The following is a 20,179-nucleotide window of genomic DNA, read 5'->3' as shown; positions in this document are numbered from 1 at the left end:
GGAAACTGGTTTTTTGTTTTGTTTTTTTAATCAGTCTTTACAGGTTTCACTGTACAAATCCACAACAAGCAAGGGGGAATCTGTGACCCCACTGAAAACCCAGCTATAAATTAACGCTCCCCTGCTCCCTCTCAACAGGAAGGCACACGGGGAAGCCGCTAGCCGTGGGCCACCTTCTCTTTGTACGTGGCCATCATCTTCTTGATTTCGGCAATTGCCTTCCCGGGATTCAGGCCCTAAGGGAGAAAAAACGACCGGGGGAGAAACGGTGGGCTTGGGGCACAGTTCTGGAACCGGCTCCGCTTGCCCTCGCCCAGCGGGCTCCCCATCCCAGCCTGGCCCCAGCACGCACCTTGGGGCAAGTCTGCGTGCAGTTCATGATGGTGTGGCAGCGGTAGAGGGAGAAAGGGTCTTGCAGCTGGGCCAGGCGCTCCTCCGTGTAATCGTCCCGGGAGTCGATCATCCACCGATAGGCCTGAGGGAGCAGGGGCTCTTGGGAAGAGCTGCTCCCCGCCTTAGAGCAGAGGCCCACCTCCCAATCCAGCGCCTGCTGAAACAGCGGCCAGCCTAAGGGCTTCCCAGTGGCCCCCTTACCTGCATGAGCACGGCTGGGCCCAGGTACTTGTCCGCGTTCCACCAGTAACTGGGGCAACTGGTGCTGCAGCAAGCGCAGAGGATGCACTCGTAGAGCCCGTCCTGGGAGAGCAAAAGAGACGCCTCATGAGGGAGGCCGAGAGGGATAGAAGACGGATTCCTTGAAGAGACACCCAGGGTGACCCTGCAGCCCACCAACCTGCCTGCCTCCCTCCCTCTGTCTCTCTTCTTTCTTTTTTTTCTTTCTTTCCTTCTATCTTTCTTTCTTCCATTCTCTTTCTGTGTCTCTTTTTTTTCACTTTTCTTTCTTTCACTGTCTCTCTTTATCTCTTTCCTTTTTTTTCTTTCCTTCTTTCTTTCTTTCTTCCACTCTCTTTCTGTGTCTCTTTCTTTTTTCAGTTTCTTTTCTTTCTTTCTTTTCTTTCACTCTTTCTCTCTCTGTCTCTTTATCTCTCTCTTTCTTTCCTTTATTTTTTCTTTCTTTCCTTCTATCTTTTTCTTCCACTCTCTTTCTGTGTCTTTTTTTTTACTTTTTCTTTCTTTCTTTCACTTTCTGTCCTTTTCTCTTTATTCCTTCTTTCTATCTTTCTTTCTTCCACTCTGTGTCTTTCTTTTTTCACTTTTTCTTTCACTCTTTCTCTCTATCTTTCTCTCTCTTTCCTTTCTTTTTTTCTTTCTTTCCTTCTTTCTATCTTTCTTTCTTCCACTCTCTCTCTCTCTCTCTCTTTCTTTTTTCACTTTCTCTTTCTTTCTTTCTTTCTTTCTTTTCTTTCTTTCACTCTTTCTGTCTCTTTATCTCTTTCTCTCTCTCTCTTTCTTTCTTTCTCTCTCTCTCCCCCCACCCTCTGCTGGGAGGAAAGCAGCCTCCCTCCTCCCCTGCTTCTCATCATGCAGCCTCTTCCGTGACTCCAAGGAAACTCTTTTAGGGTTGGCCTGGGGAAGGAGGCCTTTCGAAATCCAGCGCTCGCCACGCATTCGGGGAGCCCCTTCCAGCGTTCGGCTATTCCCGAGAAGAGGGGAGGGAGGAGGAGAAAGTGCACTCTTATCCATCATGAGGTTTCGGTGAGGCACCAAGAAGCTATAAGGGCCGGCCAGGAGAGGCAGTTTAGTTCTCCAAAACAGCAGTGACTGCTGAGCACTGCCGTCGAGCTAAAAGAGGCGGGAAGGAAATAGCAATGACCAGCTTATCCCGATCTTCTATGGACTGGAAATACTGCTCTTTGCCCTGGTTTGACTCGTCCTTCTTCTTCAGGTATGGCTGAATAGCTTTGTATTGGGCGTAGAAGTTGCTCAGGTCCTGAAGGAGGGAGAACAAACTTAGCCTGAGTTTACACATTGCATCAAACTCTGATTGAAGAGAAACAGTTTTTGGAATAATAGCAATAGACTTATATGCTTACCATAGTGCTTCACAGCCCACTCTAAGCAGTTTAGAGCCGAGGTCTCCAAACTTGGCAACTTTAAGACTTGTGGACTTCAACTATGCTGGCTGGAGAATTCTGGGAGTTGAAGTCCACAAGTCTTAAAAGTTGCCAAGTTTGGAGACCTCTGAGCTAGACAGTAGTGAGGTGAAGGCTGCCAGGCACAAAACAGAACACCCACCTTTCTGCCCAGTGCCCTTCTCCCAGCTCCAGGCCCCATTGGGGTAGGGGTGGGTGGAGGAACCTAGGAGCCCCGTGCAGAAGCCAGATGGCCAGAACATCTGGCTGACTGGCAGAAGGAAATCATGTTGAGATCCAGTCTGCTGTCCACAGGGGGAAAAAAGGCAGGTGGAGGGTTGACCGAGCACGGCCAGCACACGATAGAAGTTCTGAAAACTGAGGCCCCCAAAACATCCCCTTCTCATCTGCCCTGGACTTACAGGCACGAGATCTTTCACCACATACATGTGAGGCAGAGGATAGATCTTGGTGACTTTGCTGAGATTGGTGTCGATCCTCTTGGTACAAGCCAGAGTGTTCCCTCCATTTATGTTCATGGCACATGAGCCACAAATGCCTGCGGGGAGACAGAGAAACAAGCTTTCCAAGAGCAAAAGCAAGATTTTGGGACGACGGTCAAACCTACAGCCTCCTCTCCCTCCTCCTGATTATCTGCCCTCCAGAGCCGGACCACAAAGGCGGCCCTCTCACCTTCTCGGCAGGACCTGCGAAAAGTCAGGGTGGAATCCATTTCATTCTTGATCTTGATCAAGGCGTCGAGAACCATCGGGCCACATCTGGAAAAGGACAAGCTACCAGCTGTCAGGAAGTGCCAGCCCCTCTTTTTTTTCCCCTCCCAAGGGGCCGTTTGCACAGTTTGCAGATAGGAGATTATGCAAACTGTTCCATTGGTTGATTGTTGTGTCAGAAAATTCCTCCTTATTTCCAAGTTGAACCACTCCTTCTTCAGTTTCCATCCACTGCTTCTTGTCTTGCCTTCTGGTGACTTGGAGAATAGGTGGACCCCATCCTCTCTCTGACAGCCCCTCAAATATTGGAAAACTGCTATCGCGTCATGCCTAGTCCTTTTCATTAAAGAGTTGGAAGGGACCTTGGAGGTCTTCTAGTCCAACCCCCTGCTTAGGAAGGAAACCCTACACCACTCCAGACAAATGATTGTCCAAACTCTTCTTAAAAGCTTCCAGTGTTGGAGCATTCACAACGTCTGGAGGCAAATTAACTGTCAGGAAATTTCTCCTTAGTTCTAGATTGATTCTCTCCTTGATTAGTTTCCACCCATTTTGATTGCTTCTTGTCCTGCCCTCAGGTGCTTTGGAAAAGAGCTTGACTCCCTCTTTTTTGGGGGCAGCCCCTGAGATATTGGAACACTGCCCTGATGGCAGTCATCAGACTAGACATACCCAGTTCCCGAAACCTTTCTTCGTGTGTTTTGGCCTCCAGTCCCCTAGTCATCTTCCTTGCTCTTCTCTGAACTCTTTTTTTCTAGAGATTTCTAGCTTTGCTAACCTACAGCCTTGCGGTCCGCGTTCAGCCCGACTGCTCGGAGCAAGAGGAGCCAGCCTGCCCCGGGGGCAGCGGTTTTTGGTACCCGGCGGCCCCACCCACCCCGCCCTTCGGGAACGTAGGGGCACTCACTTGTTGAGGTCCATCTCGTAGGTCTGCATGCGGGGCTTCTCCCCGAGGTTGTCCGGGCTCCACCGGTACACGGCGAACCTCTTCAGGCGCGGGGGCGTCTCCGCCGCCGGCGCTTCTTCAGCCGCCCTGGCGTGAGCTCTGCGTCGGATCTGCAAACGAAGGCGAAAGGAAGCAGAGTCGGAGAAGGAGGCAAGCGAGGCCGGGCTCCCGCCCCACCTCACTGAGGACTAGAAGCTTGAGAAGTCCGAGCCCGCAGCCGGATAGTGTCCCTCTTTTCCCCCCCTTCTCCCCTCGCTCACCTGAAGCAGCGCCGCGCCGCCCCTTCCCCTCGCCGCCCCCAAGCCGCCGCCGCCGCCGTCCCGATCAGCGCCATCCCGCGCCCTCTGGATGAGGATCCCGCGTCCTTTCGGGCAACGGGACGAGGGTTAAAGGAAGCGGAGCGTCCCTGCTTTCCGGGTCCTCCCGCGTCAGCCGTCCCCCCACTTCCGGTTCCGTGCCCTTCCCAGCATGGCCGAACCTCACGCTTCCTGTCCAGTCGCGAAAGCGGTCCTCCCATTCCCCCACTTCCGGTTCTGTGCCCTTCCCAGCATGGCCGAACCTCACGCTTCCTGTCCAGTCGCGAAAGCGGTCCTCCCATTCCCCCACTTCCGGTTCCGTGCCCTTCCCAGCATGGCCGAACCTCACGCTTCCTGTCCAGTCGCGAAAGCGGTCCTCCCATTCCCCCACACTTCCGGTTCCTCGCTGAGCTTTCCCCCCAGACGACCCAGGTTTATTTTCCCTCAGCTTTCTCTAGCCGCAGGCCTAGCGGGCCCGGTCAGTCCGGCTTTGCCCACCCTTTTAACAAAAGGGTTATTAACTTTTCAACCGGCAGGGCTTCACTGAACAGCTGCGGCAAAAAAGGGGGTTCAAAATGAGGTAAAACTCGCTTAGCAAAGGTCTCACTTAACAACAGAAATGTTGGTCTCTCTGTTGTGGTCGTAAGTCGAGGACTACCTGTGTGGGAGACCCACCTGAAACGTTAACCAATCAGAATAGAGCTGGAAGTGACCTTGGAGGTCATCTAGTCCAACGCCTTCAAGTAGGAGACCCTATACCAGGGGTCTTCAAACTTGGCAGCTTTAAGACTTGTGGACTTCAACTCCCCGAAATTCCTCCTCCAGTCATGTTAATTCAGGAATTCTGGGAGTTGAAGTCCACAAGTCTTAAACTTGGCCAAGTTGGAAGACCCTTGCCCTATACTATTTCAGACAAGTGACTGTCCAATCTCTTCTTAAAAGCCTCCAGTGATGGAAGCACCCACAACTTCTGATGGCAAAGCTGTTCCACTGGTTAATTGTCCCCACTGTTAGGAAATTTCTCCTTAATTTCAGGTTACTTCTCTCCTTGATTAGTTTCTATCCATTGCTTTGTTGAAAGGTGTCAAAATGCCTTTCTTTCGAGGATTCGATTTTCCTGCTGGGAGAGCTCCAGCGCAAGGATACGGACAACTGCTTGAAAGCTGGATCTTTGTATTTTTCAGGAAGGCGGAGAACAGCGAGACGTCTGCGTTCCTGGGCTAGCTAGCTTCTTATGGTAAGTCCCTGGTTTTTTATACCCTTTATAAGTTTATTTTGTGTGAGTGTTTGTATTTGTGCCTAATGTTTCAAATCCTGTTTGAGTTTGTCTTTATTTCCGCCGGAGGGCAAACTCCGTGGGGTGGCCAGATTGTATTATTGGTTTTGTGTAATCTCTTTTAGCTTTAAGATAGTTTTTCATATTTGTTCTGTGGCAATCTCCCGCCTGTCCCTTTTGTAATTTATATTTTGTGTCTTTGGTCTGTTTGTTTTGCTTATTTGGTATGTCCTGCGTTTGTAAGGGTTTTCTAAATTATCTTTTGTTTCCTTTTCCTATTTGTCTAGTTTTCTTAATTACTTAGGCTTTTGTCTATAGGGATTCTTTAATACTTTTTATTTGATTCCTTTTCCTATGTAAGTTTGTTTTCTGGCTGACCGGATGTTCCCCTTGGGCTTTTCCTGTTTTTTGTGACACTACTGCCTTCGTGAAATTCCCTTTCCACAATCCTTCATTTTTTATTTTTTATTTTTTTTAGAGGGTATACTCTGAGTGTCTGGGTATACTTGGTATTCGTGATCAATCTGGATCATCATCATGGCCACCTGTCTCCCCTTTAATTTTCTCTTCTGAGAGGGAATACAGGCCTTTAGGAAGCTTAGGCAGGGTGGTATGCATCGACAGAGGCAGCACATGAGGGCTCCAAAGACACAAATGGTGACTATGGTTGTTATAAGGATTTTGAGCCAATGGAGATCTGGTATCCATGAGAAGAGCCATGAAAAGTCTAGGAATGATTGCTCATGACCAATATTTTGAGCTAGCTCTTTCAGGTGGTGGATGTCCCTTTCTACGAGTCCTGAGGTTTCGTCTAGGTTGAAGCAACACATACTGTGGAATGTTTCGCAGCCATAATTATGCTTCAAGAGGAGGAAGTCTATTGCTGCCCTATTCTCCAGGGTGGCTTCTCTGACCTCCCTCAGTTCTCTGTTAAGGGCATCCAGGGCATGGGAGGTTGAATTCAAGCCTTTTGCTAGGGTACATGCTAGGCTATTCAAATTTCTAGAATTTTGCACTGCCAATCCAGGTACCCCCAGTAGGGATATTGCCAATGAGACATATTCTGCTTTGGTGAGAAGGGAGACTTTGGAGTCACAGTCTGAGTCTAGGGTTTGGAAGGCTCTCCTGTGCCGTCTCTGTAAGGATGGCATAAGCATGGTTAACCTTCCCAAGGTGCAAGGGCCGTTGGTGGCATTTGCAGGAAGGTATGAGTAGGCTTTTAAGCCACAAAGGAAAAACCACCCTGGTGGGAGCTTCAGGTAACTATAATGAGAATGATATGGTCTCTGTGTAGTTGCATTTTAGTTCTGTGTTGCTAAGGCTGGTGCATTCTGTGACCCTAGGTGTGCTGCACCCAGTGACATTAGAGCATCTCTCAGAGGTGGTTACTGCAGCAATGTGTAGGGTGTATATGGTGTGGTCTTTGTTTTTTTTGTAGAGTGGCCCCAGCTAAAAATGCTTTCGTAGTGTAGCAGGAAATCTTGCTTCCAAATCAGGACACAAGACCACGAAAGGTTGGAGAATACAGGTTTTATTTGTGCACAAGGTTCAGAGCGTTAGAATGGCAAATTCTGAACCCCTAGCTCTTCCTGAGTAATCTGTAATCTGATTATTTTTATTTCTATTAACTTTTGCGATTCCTTCCCTGCGCCTGCCATAACGAAAAATCTCCACCAGGTGGCAGGCTGTTTTTGCTGTGCAATTTCTGTCCTTTACCTGCCATAACGCAAAATGGCCACGAGATGGCGGGCTATTATTATTAAGTTCTTTCCTCCACCTGCCATGACGCAAAATGGCCACGAGATGGCGGGCTATTATTATTGAGTTCTTTCCTCCACCTGCCATGACGCAAAATGGCCACGAGATGGCGGGCTATTATTATTGAGTTCTTTCCTCCACCTGCCATGACGCAAAATGGCCACGAGATGGCGGGCTATTATTATTGAGTTCTTTCCTCCACCTGCCATGACGCAAAATGGCCACGAGATGGCGGGCTATTATTATTGAGTTCTTTCCTCCACCTGCCATGACGCAAAATGGCCACGAGATGGCGGGCTATTATTATTGAGTTCTTTCCTCCACCTGCCATGACGCAAAATGGCCACGAGACGGCGGGCTATTATTATTGAGTTCTTTCCTCCACCTGCCATGACGCAAAATGGCCACGAGACGGCGGGCTATTATTATTAAGTTCTTTCCTCCACCTGCCATGACGCAAAATGGCCACGAGATGGCGGGCTATTATTATTAAGTTCTTTCCTCCACCTGCCATGACGCAAAATGGCCACGAGACGGCGGGCTATTATTATTGAGTTCTTTCCTCCACCTGCCATGACGCAAAATGGCCACGAGACGGCGGGCTATTATTATTGAGTTCTTTCCTCCACCTGCCATGACGCAAAATGGCCACGAGACGGCGGGCTATTATTATTGAGTTCTTTCCTCCACCTGCCATGACGCAAAATGGCCACGAGACGGCGGGCTATTATTATTGAGTTCTTTCCTCCACCTGCCATGACGCAAAATGGCCACGAGATGGCGGGCTATTATTATTAAGTTCTTTCCTCCACCTGCCATGCGCAAAATGGCCACGAGATGGCGAGCTATTATTATTGAGTTCTTTCCTCTCCCTGCCATGACGCAAAATGGCCACGAGATGGCGAGCTATTATTATTGAGTTCTTTCCTCTCCCTGCCATGACGCAAAATGGCCACGAGATGGCGAGCTATTATTATTGAGTTCTTTCCTCTCCCTGCCATGACGCAAAATGGCCACGAGATGGCGAGCTATTATTATTGAGTTCTTTCCTCCACCTGCCATGCGCAAAATGGGCACGAGATGGCGGGCTATTATTGTTAATGCAATTTCCCATAGACTTTGAAAACCGCTATTTTCATTTAATTTGAGGTCTCTTTCACCCCGTTTTCACCTCTGGAGTAATGGGGGAAACTCCATTTGGGGACCCCCTGATGTCGATCCTAAAGTGCCCCCAAAAGGGTCAACCCCATTTCTCCAGAACTCGAGTGACGCGGAGGCCGGGCGTGAAGGAACGGCGGGGAGGGGCGGGGCCAGGGGAGGCACCCCTGGCGTTTAGCTGGTGACGCCTACCCGGTCACATGACCGCTGAGCCACGCCCACCCGGTCGCCTGACCACGCCCACCCAAGCCGCGTGCGCCTGGCGCAGGTTGTGGGCCGCCATTCCTGGCTGCGGCTGCTGGGCGCGGCCGGTTGGAGAGGCGCCTCCCCGGCTCGCGAGCGGCTCTCTCGGGCCCTTCCAAGAGGACGGCGGGATTCGGGGCGTTGCCTGGAGGATTGGGGCCCCATTCCGGTAAGGGGAGGCGTCCTTCGCCCCGTCCGTTTGCAAACCGGAGCCGCTTCGGAGTGGCGCCCGGGGAGAGCAAGGCGTTTCGCTCGCCTCCGTCGCCCGGTTTGGGGCTGGCGGGGTTTTTTGGGGGGGGACGTTGGAAAGGTTCCTGGGGGAGAGAGAGACATGGAGGGTGGGAAGGGCTGCGAGTTGCACGCGCTAATCAGAGTTGGAAGGGACTTTGTAGGTCATCTAGTCCAACCCCCCACCCAAGCACGCAACACTCGCGCGCACCCGCAGCGCGCTCGCCCATTGTCTACAAAGTCACAGTTTTTTGGCGGGGGGGGGACGTTGGAAAGGTTCCTGATTGGGGGAGAGAGAGAGACATGGAGGGTGGGAAGGGCTGCGGGTTGCTCGCGCAACAGACAGCAGATATTTTCATCCATCCATCCATCCATCCTTCCTTCCTCTTTCATGACCTTCCTTATGTCCATTTCCTTTCTTTCTCTCCTTCCTTCCTTCCCCCTTCCTTCCTTCTTCCCTTCCTCCTTTTATTTTTTATTTTATTTAATTTGTCAATGGCTTACAAGATAATAGATATAAATATAAACATGAGTAAGAAGACATGAAATGGGTACAAATAATTGGGGACAGGGAGGGTAGGCACGTTGGTGCACTTATGCATGCCCCCCCTCTTAGGAAAGGGGTGAGGTCAATAGTAGACAGTCTGAGGTTAAAGTTTTTGGGGTTTGGGGAAGAAACCACAGAGTCAGGTATAGAGTATTCCAGACATTGACCACTCTGTTGCTGAAGTCGTATTTCCTGCAGTCAAGTTTGGTGCGGTTAACCTTGAGTTTGTATCTATTGTGTGCTCTTGTATTGTTAAGGTTTAAGCTGAAGTATTCACTGACTGGTAGGACATTGCAATGTATGATTTTATATACTATACTTAGATCGGACCGGAGGCGGCGTAATTCTAGATTGTCTATGCCTAAAATTTCAGGTCTGGTGGCATAAGGTATTCTGCTACAAGTAGAAATGAAATATTTCTGGACTTTCTCAACTGTTTTAATATCCAATATGTAGTGCAGTTAGTAGTGCGGTATTACCAGAGAAGAAGCTACGTAAGATTAGGTTAACAGTTCTTAATGCCTTTTTAGCTACGTGGTTACAGTGGGCTATAGCACTTAGGTCATTACAGATGAGTACTCCAAGGTCCTTGATAGTTGGGGTCATCAACAAGGTCTTGACCATTCAGCTTGCATTTTATTTTCTGATTTTTTTGCCAATATGTAAGACAGCATTTGTTTGCTGAGATTTGAAGTTGCCACTTGTTTGACCATTCTGACATAGTCGAGGTCTGCATAGGATGGGTGCATATGTATGTTTCTCCTTCATTCTGGCGCTCATCAGCCATCCCAAGGCCCTTTGGCTTCTCCCCTGCTCCTTCTCTCCCTCTTCCCCTCTCTGGGGTGGGCAGGTGGATAAACCCCCATAGTTCTAGGTCACCCAACTTAGATTTCTAGACCATCATGAGAAGATCTGCAGGTCCAGCTCTTTGGGCCAGATGGGGAGGTGGAAAACTTGGTTTGACAGAGTGGGTCTCCCACAGAAGAATGCAGAGGCAGACCAGAGGGTTTGGGGGGAGGGTCCCAACCCCAAAAGGACCCCCTTACATGTGCTCAAGAAGTAACACCCTAAGAGGGAAGAGCATACTTCTAAATTCACCTCCATAGATTGCAACAGCTCATCCAGAAACATTTGGAGAGGAACCCAATTCCCCCCTTATTTCTAGGATGTGAGTTTTGGAGGCCTCTCCCTTTACAGGGTTGTCCCCCCCCCCAACAAAATGGGGGGAGGAAATAAAAATTTTCTTCTCCTTCATCCTCCATCCCCATTTGAAACACCCAGGTGCTTTGAATTATTTATCGCTTTACTTAGTATTAAACTTGTATCCTGCCCATCTCCCCATTTCCGTCTCGCCCCCTCCTGCACCCTGCAGATGATCCATTAATTAGCACCGATGATTAATTAGCACCCAGCTGCCTTTTTGTGCCCCTTCCTCTCTCAGTTGAGGTTGGATTGACACCCCTGTTTTTCTTCCTTCTCCAGGAGGCGAGAGGGCCGTGCCCCAACGGAGTCACCACCGTCGGAAACCGCTGCCTCGGGCAGAGTTGCAACAGCTGGCAAGAGGAGAAGAGGACGTGGTGGAAGACTTGGATTTTTCCGATGGAGACTGATGGATGGACAGATTTTTTGGGGGGTGTAACTGGACAGCTGTTGCCACTTGTGGAGGGCTGAGGAAGGGGCTGCATTGTTCCAGCTGGTCCTGAAGCCGAGTTGATGCACTGGAGGGAAATGCCAGAAATTTTTGTCATCCAGCAGGGGAGCCGAAAAAGATGATGGCTGCAAAAAAAACCTGCCTCTTTAGAATAATAATAATGTGGGTTCTTAAAACCATCTCAAAATAAAACCTACTTTAAAAATTTTAAAAAAAAAAAAAAACAGGCCAGCCTTCAATGCTGCCCCTTCCTCTTCTGGAGGCCAATCCCACCCAGCGCTGGAGATGCAGAGATGGAAGACCAACGTGCCACCACATTTTGTGGCTTGGCTCTTTTCCTGCAAGTGACCTTATTTAAAACTCTTGGGACCAAACAACAGCAGGAAGAGTTGGACTGGCAGCACAATGCATGCTTTGAATCCCCCACTCCCCCCAATTCCTCTTATTTTGATTTCTGTATGGGAAGGGATCCTGTGTGTCGGTTCTCGGCTTGTAAAAACAGCCTCTTGTGCATTTCTTTCGGAGGCCTGGATCGCTCTGCACCAAAACCGCAGCGGGCAAAACGGCCAGATCCCGATGGAGAAACGTTCTTCCCTGCGGCTTTTACTGCATTGTGACCCACGCACGCCTTTCTTCGCCGCCTGTGTGGTGCCCACCAGGAACTGAGACCCCCCCAACACACACACACTTGTTGCTTGAGGTCACCAGACAGATCAGGTCTAGAATAAGGAGTTAGCAAGTCTTATTGTTGATCGTGAGTGGATTAGGAGTTACCAAGTCTTATTGTTGGTCGTGAGTGGATCCCCAGCGTAGCCAGGATCTCTCTGTAATTTAGGTGTAGTTAGGTGAAGGGAGTCCTAAGTCTTCAGATTGGCTAACAATGTTTGGTGGTTTGTGGAGATATGCTTGAGGCCCAAGTGGTAAATTTGATTTAAGTGGTAAGCTTGAAGCTGTGGTTGGCAGGGTCAAGGAATCATGGCTGTTGTAAGCCTTTAGGGCCAGGAGTGTTTATCTGGTAGGATTGTGTAGAGCAAGTTCAGATGTTTGGACAGAGTTGAGGTGTCAGAGGAACTTAGATCAGTGTTTTTCAAACTTGAAGGTGTGTGGACTGCAAATCCCAGAATTCCCCAGCCAATCGGTTTTGGGAATTCTGGGTGTTGAAATCCACACATCTTGCTAAGAGTGGGAAACCCTGATCTAAGAGGGTCATCTATACCTCCCCCCAAGTAGGTCTGGACTTGCTTTCAGAAAGCCAATTGGCCTTTAGAAGGATGTGGACTTCAACTCTCAGAATTATGGGAATTGGAGTCCTCCAGAGTGGAAGGCACTAGATGGCTCCCACTCAACTCCCAGAATTCTGCAGGAGGAGTTAAGAGTTTTGGGAGCTGTAGTCCATCCATTGAAAGATGCAACTTTCAAAGGGAGGGATTTTAGCTCCCAGAATCCTTAGCAATGGTGGCTAGAGAAGCTTAAGATGTCCCTTCTCCCCAAGACACCAGATGGCTGCAATTCAGTTCCCAGCGTTCTCCATCCCATGGATTGGAGAATTCTGGGAACTGAAGTTCACCACTCTTTGGAGACCAGAGAGCTCCATGCCTTCACTTGGTGGTGGCCCCCAATTCTTGCCAGTTCTGTGTTCAGAAATCTGGGACTTGGGACAAGTGCCAGGCCCTGCAGGTGTTGGGTCTCCAATTCTTCTGGATTCTGTGTTGAGTTCTTCCCACAGAGGGCAGAATCCTATCTCCATAGGATGCTCTAGAGCAGAGGTCTCCAACCTTGGCCAATTTAAGACTTGTGGACTTCGGCTCCAAGAATTCCTCAGCCAGCAAAGCTTGGGTCAGAATTCTTGAGCTAACATGAATTCTGGGAGTTGAAGTCCACAAGTCTTAAAGCTGTCAAGTTTGAAGAGCCCCGATATAGAGGATAGAGGGATGATGTAGAGATAGATAATTGATAGGTGATAGAGATAGATCAAGGGTCTTCAATCTTGGCAAGTTTAAGACTTGTGGACTTCAACCCCCAGAATTCCTGAGCTAACACAACTGGAGGAGGAATTCTGGGAGTTGAAGTCCACAAGTCTTAAAGCTGTCAAGTTTGAAGACTCCCATTTTAGGGTTTCCAGTGGTTCTTGGCCTTGGCAAACTTAGGTGGGTGGACTTCAGCTCTAGAAGTTTGCACAACTTAAAACTTGTCAAAGTTGAAAACTTTTTATGTGTAAGGTCTTCCTTGTGCTTCATTGGGTGTCATGCATGCTCCCTCCCCCAATCTTCCCGGCACCTAGGCAGGTGAGCCAGAAAATCCAGGTGTGTCTTGAGGCAAGTCTGCAGTTCCTCCCCTTGCTCTAAGCAGGTGTGCACAATTTATTCCAAATCTTGGAGTTAATTTCAAATAATATACACTTGTGCATGCCTGCTTATAGCAATGGGTGCACAGAGAAAATCTCTGTGCATGGTGGGTCACCCTCAGGAGGGGGGAGAAAGGCCAGGAGCCAGCCATGGCATCAGGGAGGCTGGCAGGGAGGCCCTAGGAAGGCCTGGGGCATCCAAGCCCCCCAGGGCAGCCCTGGGCCTCCCCAGAGCCTCTCTTGCCAGCTTCCCTTGTGCCACGGTTGAAGCTGAGGGTTGGTGGGGACTGGGGGAGGCCGAGAGATGGGGCTGGGGTGCAGGTGGGCTGGGCAGAGAGCGGCTGCCCAATGTCCTTGGCTCAGAGGGTGGCAGTTTGGCCACTCCAAGCCAAGGGACGTTGGGCAACCGTCTCTGGCCCATCACATCCACCCCATGTCCCATGGGCCTCCCTCAGTCAGCCATCAATGCCTTTGGCTTCAACCCTGGCCCAAAAGGGGCCTGGGGGTAAGGGGGGGCTCCTGGGAGGAGGGGGGAGCACATAGCCCCCCCCCTTCCTAGGACCTCCCTCCCCTGGGCCCCTTTAAGCCAGGACTGAAGCCAAAGGCAGGGGTGGTGGAAGATAGGGGGGCAGGTGGGTTGGGTGGGGGGGCGGGCTGGGATCCAAGGGGGATGTACTGCTTGTTTTTTTGAACTTTAATAAAGTTTGTCTCTTCTGCATTCCTGGGTGTTTCATTCCCCACCTACACCCCTCCCCCATTTCCTCCCCCCCTTTGGCCCCTCCCATCTATGGCCCCAAGGGGGGCCAGGGAGGGACAGACCTGGGTGCCCCCCCAGGTCTACTGGGCTGAGAGGCCCCTCCCCATCTTCCCAGGGCTTTCCTCTTCTCTCCTCTCCCCCCCAAGGAGGCTGCTGGAGGAGGTGGGCAAGGCAGGCCCTGGAAGGAGGTCAGAGGCAGGCTGGGAGGGGCTCCTTGCCCACCTCCTCTCTCTCTTCCCAGCCCCTTGGTGCCATGCTGGCTGAGGCTCAGCAGGGAAAGGGAGGCCCAGAGAGGTGGGGGGATTGGCAGGCTCTCCCTGGCTTTTCAAGGAGGCCTTGCCCCCTGGCCTGCCAATGTCCCCACCCTCCAGCCCAGGACCTCCCATTCCCCCATTGCCTGGCACCAGGGGAGCTGGGAAGGGAAGAGGAGGGCGTTAGCAAGGAGCCCCTCCCCAGCCAGCCTCTAACATCCTCCCAAGTGCCTTCCTCTCCCCACCTCCACTTAGCCCCCAGCAGCCCTCCTGGGGCAGGGGGAGGAGGAAGAGGATGATGGCCCTGGGAAGATGGCAGGGCCACCCCAACCCTGCAGAACTGGAAGGGGCACCCAGGGCCTGCCCCTCCCTACCTCGGTCCCCCCTTGAGGCCAAAGATGGGGGGCCAAGAGAGGAGGGAAATGCAGGCGCTGGGAAGATGGGGGCTGCAGGCAGGCCAGCTCTTGGGGGCTCTTGCCAACCCACTCTGGCTAGGCCTGCCTGCCCCCCATCATTCCCAGCACCTGTGCCCTCCACTTACCTGTTCTTACCTGTTCTCACCTGTCCTGTCCTCCTTGCCATCTGGTGGTTCCCACAACTGGTCGCACTTTTATTTCATACTTACCCCTTTGCTGGCTGATGAGGCCAGGATTTCATCTAATAAGCTGGGCTGTTTACCCACCAATACTTTAATATTAGTCAAAATAGGAATTTTGACCCAAAATTTTCACCCAAAAAGGAATTGTAAGTTCTGAAGGACGCACCCCAACACCCAACCTGTTTTACAAACAGAGTGAATTCTCTTTTTTGTTTTTTATTGTTATTTGAACTGCTTTGCTGGAAAGCCTTGGGATGCTTTTAACAAGAAGCTAAGGTACCAACTGAGCTATCTTGGATTAATGCACCAGGGGAGGGAAAAAACACAGACACAGCAGGGGTGTCTTCAAAATTTGGCCCCTGCATTCTTTCCCCCACCCCAAACTGGGCAAACACACAGACACACGTTGGTTGAAAGCTGGCAAGGGCTCCATGTTGGTTGCCTGGGTGTGGATACCAGGGAAAGTGTGCAATTCTGTATCCTCACCCAGGCTGCCCTGTCTTAAAATAAAACACTGCATCCTTTGGGCACAAAATCCAATTAAAACGGAGCATACCTGTGTATTGTATGCACACACACACACAAGAATACAGTTCAGGGTTGAACTGTGGGGTCTTTGGTGCTCTCCAAACTTGGGTTTTCTGGCAGGCGTTTCATCACCCAGCTTGGTAACGTCATCAGTACCCTGATCATCCCATCCTCACTGCACTGATGATGTTACCTAATTGGGTCATGAGACGTCTGCAAGAAAACCAAGCTCAGATAGCACCAAGGAGCCCCCACCCCCAGAGAGAGACTTCCAGAAGGGAAGCAATGGGTTACTCCCATTCCCCCAAGCACAATATCCTTCCTGCTTCCTTTCTGCCTCCTTCCCAACAATTCCCAGGCAGCCAAACCCGCGGCTGATGGGCCTCCCTGCAGCCTCTAAGCTGCAATAGCACTTTAAGACTTCTATGCCGCTTCACGGGGCTTTTACGGCCGTCTCTAAGCAATTTACAGAGTCAGCAAAGCATTGCACCCCCCCAAACAATCCGGGTCCTCGTTTTACCGACCTCGGAAGGACGGGAGTCCCGAGTCAACCAAATGCCCAGAAAGGCCAGGATGGAAACAAACGAGTGAGCGAGCAAACCAACCAACGATGCCCATCAAAGAGAGAGACACACAGGAAGTCAAAGGAGGGGAAAAAAGATAAGAAGATAGCCCCACAGAGACAGGCTGTGCTCTACCATCCAAATAAAAATAATAAAAATTTAAAAAAGGACATGGAGTTTGGACACTGGATCACTTTGTCTGTCTCAAAAGCTGCTAGTGATGCATACACCTCCCCCCACAAGAAAAGAACACTGTACCGGTTCCAGCCAGGGAGGTGTCCCCCCCCCCCTGCAAAAAAGAAAGAGGGAGGGGGGGTTCCTTGCCCCTCCATGGCCGGTTTGCAGAGCCATTTCTTCTTCTCCAAGTGTGTCTTTCTAATAAATAATTTAAAAAAAAAAACCCATCCCGCCGAGTCTTTATTTCCTCCCCCCAATACGAATATTTTAGCAGATTTCCACAGGCCTCTTTGGGAGGGAACTTCCTTCTTCAGTGAGATGTCCGACGGTGGAGAATCCAGGCGTTACGAAGGGGGCTTGGGGGCATCGCCCAGAGCTTCCAAGAGAGAGAGTCCCATTTTCCTGCTTGGGGAGACCCGGCTAGGGAGAAGCTTCCCTCCATAGGGGGACGAGGCCATGCTTCCAGTGGAGGGTTGGGCGAAGCTCCGCGGGAGGAAGGTTGCAGTTGGCAGGTTGCACTGGGGAAGCAGCTGGGAAACTGGCTGTATGCAACACCCAGCCCACCTCTTGGCTACCTGGAGGAAAAACAGCAAGGAAAGCAAATGAAGCACTTGGGAGGATTCGGGCACAGGGCCGAGCCAGAGAGCCGAACTAAGCAAAGAGGTGCAAACCATTTCAAAAATAAATTCTGAAATTCAACCTTTCTTCCAGAGCACAGAGGAGTTAACAGCCCTGGCACTAAGGAGGAGCCCACGTGGTACGTGCCACGGGCTTTAAAGCCTTACGCGTGGCCCCTGCAGGACGGGAAGCTTGATGGGAAGAAGAGGGAGGGAGCAAACCTTAAGGGACTCAACCTCCAAGTGGAGAATGAGAGAAGGTATCGATAGGATGTCGATAGAGCTGAAGAAGCTTCTTGGATGGGAAGCGAAACATCTTCAAAGAAACCCCAGGAAAGTCCAGTTCTCCCTTGGGAAAGCAACTTTGGGATATCGATAAGAATATTTGTAGCTCAGGGCTGTAGCTCAGAGGTCCTTGGGGCTCTCTAAGCTGGGTGGTTTCCTTGTAGACGTTTCAAAACCAAACTAAGTAACATCATCAGTGTTGGAACGAAATGAGGTTTGTGGAGAGGAAGAGGAGGGGGGAGGAGGAGGAGGGGAAGGGGAGGAGGACTGTGGAGTCCTTGGTGTTCTCTGAGCTTGATTTCTTGCAGACCTTTCATGACCCAACTAGAAAACATCATCAGTGCACTGATGATGTTACCTACTTGGGATACGAAACATTTGCAAGAAAACCGCCAGGCTCATAAATCAAATTTTGCACGGTGGTGTGTCTAAGTAACCAAACTGAAGGTTGCAATGTGGAAATTCAATGTGTGTGTGTGGGGGGGGGCTCTTTGAAAAGAGGCCCAAAGTCTGGGCTGTAGAGCCAGGAATGCCTCTTGGGCCAAAAGGAGAATCTCCAGAAATTTGGGACTCGGAAGGATCACATGGTCACAGCCATCGCTCTTCACCCAAAAACTCCCGAACAATCGTTTTGTGTTCCCACCCAAGTCCTGCTGTGCCTTCTTGGGTCTTATACCTGAACAGGTGAAGGGGCCCTGGGAACTGCCACCCTTCAACGCTTGTAGGTGAAGGGGGGGGGCTTCCAAGTCACGTCGTACTGCCTACACCTCAAACTGTGCATTTTTCTGGCCCTCTCTAAATGGTTGCAAACCACGCACAGAGCAATAAACATTATTTACCAATGCAAAAAAATAAATAAAAACCTTGCTCTCCGGCTCATCCAATCCCCTCCCCATCATACACATTTGTTTTATTGTGTTAAAACGATAAGGGCAGCCTTATTACTTTGCCCCCAAGCCTGGGTTCTTTACGAGGAATCTCATAAAAAGGTTCTTTGGGCAATGGTTCCCTGTGGAACAATTTGTGCTGGAAATAACCTCGATTCAGAGAAAGGAGGGAGAACAAGTGAAATCCTGTGAGAGATCTACAGGATCTAAAACAGGCCGAGAAGGGAATCTCTGTCTGGTTTTGTTGAGGGATGGAGAGGGACACGCAAAGGGACAGGGTGAGGGGGAAAGCAGGAAGAAATTTGGAAGCCAGAGCATCTAAAAAGAGAAATAAAGAGGTCAAAAACAACCAGGAAGCCCATTTTTTGGCATGCAGAGATTGGCTCAAGGCACCTGCTTTGGTTTTAACAGCACATGAGGAGAAATTGGGATTGTGGGGTGCTGGGCTTTGAAGATTTGTGGGGTGGCACCCTCAGAAATTCAGTCTTAAGACACAAAAGGAGGCCCTTCCAAGGCTTAAAGCCAAATGGTTTATCACCTGGGCAGAAAACCCAGATTGGATCCATGCATTCCACAAAGCCAGGATGGGCTGAAACCATGAACTAGTTTTTAGCCAGCCTGCTAAGGCCACAGTGGAGGCAATTTTAATGGAATAGGAATAGGAATAGGGTAGAATAGAACAGAATATAGAATAAGTATAGAATAAGTATAGTATAGTATAGTATAGTATAGTATAGTATAGTATAGTATAGTATAGTATAGTATAGTATAGTATAGTATAGTATAGTATAGTATAGTATAGTATAGTATAGTATAGTATAGTATAGTATAGAATAGTATAGAATAGAATAGAATAGAATAGAATAGAATAGAATGGGGTGAGGTGGGGTAGGAGTAGAGTAGGAATATAGAGTATAGACTTGAGTAGTAGAGTAAATTAGAATTAGAGTAGAATAGGAATAGAGTAGAACACACAACACACAATACCAAGAAGAATAGAATAAAGGATAGGATGGAATAAGGGCACTTAATGCACTTGCCATGAAAAACTTCCATTTCTTGCCTCCATCCTTCTGGGTCTAATCTTTCTTCGATGACCCAAAGACGTCAATCATGGTTTCCCCCGTTTCTCTGAAGTTTTTTATTTCCCTCCACCACCACCCCCTTTTTTTAAAGGCTGCAATGTGCATGCAAGCTGTTCACTTACCTCTATTTGGCCCCGAAGCACTGGAAGAATATTAATTCAGTAGCGGGTTCTGGCCGAGTTCATTGCAGCTTTGCACCCCGCCCAAAAAAATAAAATGGCAATTTCGACTTGATAGTCGCGGTTGCAAAAGAAAAAAGAAAAGAAAACTCATGCCCAGGGGCGACAGAAGCGGCTCTGGCTCAAGCAAAAGAAGTATCGCTTTGCAAATGTGGAGCCTCGCCTCTAAAAATGCCTTTCCCCCCCTTTTTTGGCCTTAAAAGTGGATTATTAGCGACGCCAGGCAAACTCCCAGCTGCTGCCTTTCCCCCTAATAGGACTTTTGTCGACGCTCTAGGCTGCTGGAGAGAAAGGCCCCTTGCAAGGAGGTGTCTATCCGATTGCCTGCCTCGCTCCAATACACCAGCTGGACCGTTTTCAAAGATGATATTTCTCTCTCGTGTGATGCTGATTTCCCTTCGTTTCCTCCCCGGGCCCGGCAATTGCATATTTTTCCTGCCCCAACCGGTTGTCCCTATCAGGCAGTCAGCCGGCCGCCTCAATTCGGTTCTATTGGAAAAGATAGGGCGATTGCAAGGGGGCCTAAAGAGGGGAGACGTCGCGCCTTGATTGTAACCCGCCTTTTAAAGGGACAGACGAAGCTTTTGTCGAAGGGACTCGGGGAAAATATCTTACTCTGAGTCCCCCCATCACTCTAGAGGGGAAAACGGGATGAAAATAGACATCAAATTACATGAAAACCGCGGTTTTCAAAGTCTATGGGAAATCGCATTAACAGTAATAGCCCGCCATCTCGTGGCCATTTTGCGCATGGCAGGTAGAGGAAAGAACTCAATAATAATAGCCCGCCATCTCGTAGCCATTTTGCGCATGGCAGGTAGAGGAAAGAACTCAATAATAATAGCCCGCCATCTCGTGGCCATTTTGCGCATGGCAGGTGGAGGAAAGAACTCAATAATAATAATAGCTCGCCATCTCGTGGCCATTTTGCATGGCATGGCAGGTGGAGGAAAGAACAATAATAATAGCCGCCATCTCGTAGCCATTTTGCGCATGGCAGGTGGAGGAAAGAACTCAATAATAATAGCCGCCATCTCGTGC

At 49.8% G+C, this 20,179-nt stretch overlaps 1 protein-coding gene and 2 long non-coding RNA genes across 5 annotated transcripts; 1 reads left to right on the top strand and 2 right to left on the bottom strand.

Annotated features, from left to right (window-relative positions):
• Positions 1 to 4,096, bottom strand: SDHB (succinate dehydrogenase complex iron sulfur subunit B; the record flags this gene model as incomplete). Its single annotated transcript, XM_026684436.2, has 8 exons — positions 1 to 236; positions 353 to 475; positions 595 to 696; positions 1,775 to 1,891; positions 2,456 to 2,592; positions 2,727 to 2,812; positions 3,672 to 3,820; positions 3,971 to 4,096. Coding segments are annotated over 8 exons (918 nt in total), but the record flags the coding sequence as incomplete, so codon positions are not given.
• A 300-nt stretch (positions 4,097 to 4,396) lies between these two features.
• Positions 4,397 to 13,339, top strand: LOC148129412 (uncharacterized). Of its 3 annotated transcripts, XR_015745537.1 has the most exons (3): positions 4,397 to 4,586; positions 5,191 to 5,243; positions 10,699 to 13,339. It is a non-coding gene; the product is annotated as an uncharacterized LOC148129412 (long non-coding RNA). The 3 variants fall into 3 exon arrangements; XR_015745536.1 differs by lacking the exon at positions 4,397 to 4,586 and having other exon boundaries at positions 4,594 to 5,243; XR_015745535.1 differs by lacking the exons at positions 4,397 to 4,586; positions 5,191 to 5,243 and adding an exon at positions 8,437 to 8,610.
• Positions 13,340 to 14,997: 1,658 nt separating this feature from the next.
• LOC148129411 (uncharacterized) lies at positions 14,998 to 19,402 on the bottom strand. Its single transcript, XR_015745541.1, has 2 exons — positions 19,082 to 19,402; positions 14,998 to 16,660 (listed from the first exon to the last, which is right to left on the bottom strand). It is a non-coding gene; the product is annotated as an uncharacterized LOC148129411 (long non-coding RNA).
• Between the last annotated feature and the right edge of the window lie 777 nt (positions 19,403 to 20,179).

This window comes from Notechis scutatus, chromosome 16 (genome assembly GCF_049901735.1).
Source record: "Notechis scutatus isolate UNSWTSFEM ecotype Mainland chromosome 16, rNotScu1.2, whole genome shotgun sequence".
NCBI classification, from domain to species: Eukaryota; Metazoa; Chordata; class Lepidosauria; order Squamata; family Elapidae; genus Notechis; species Notechis scutatus.
The sequence above is the reverse complement of the archived record's forward strand: the minus strand, read 5'-3'. Positions and strand labels throughout refer to the sequence as shown.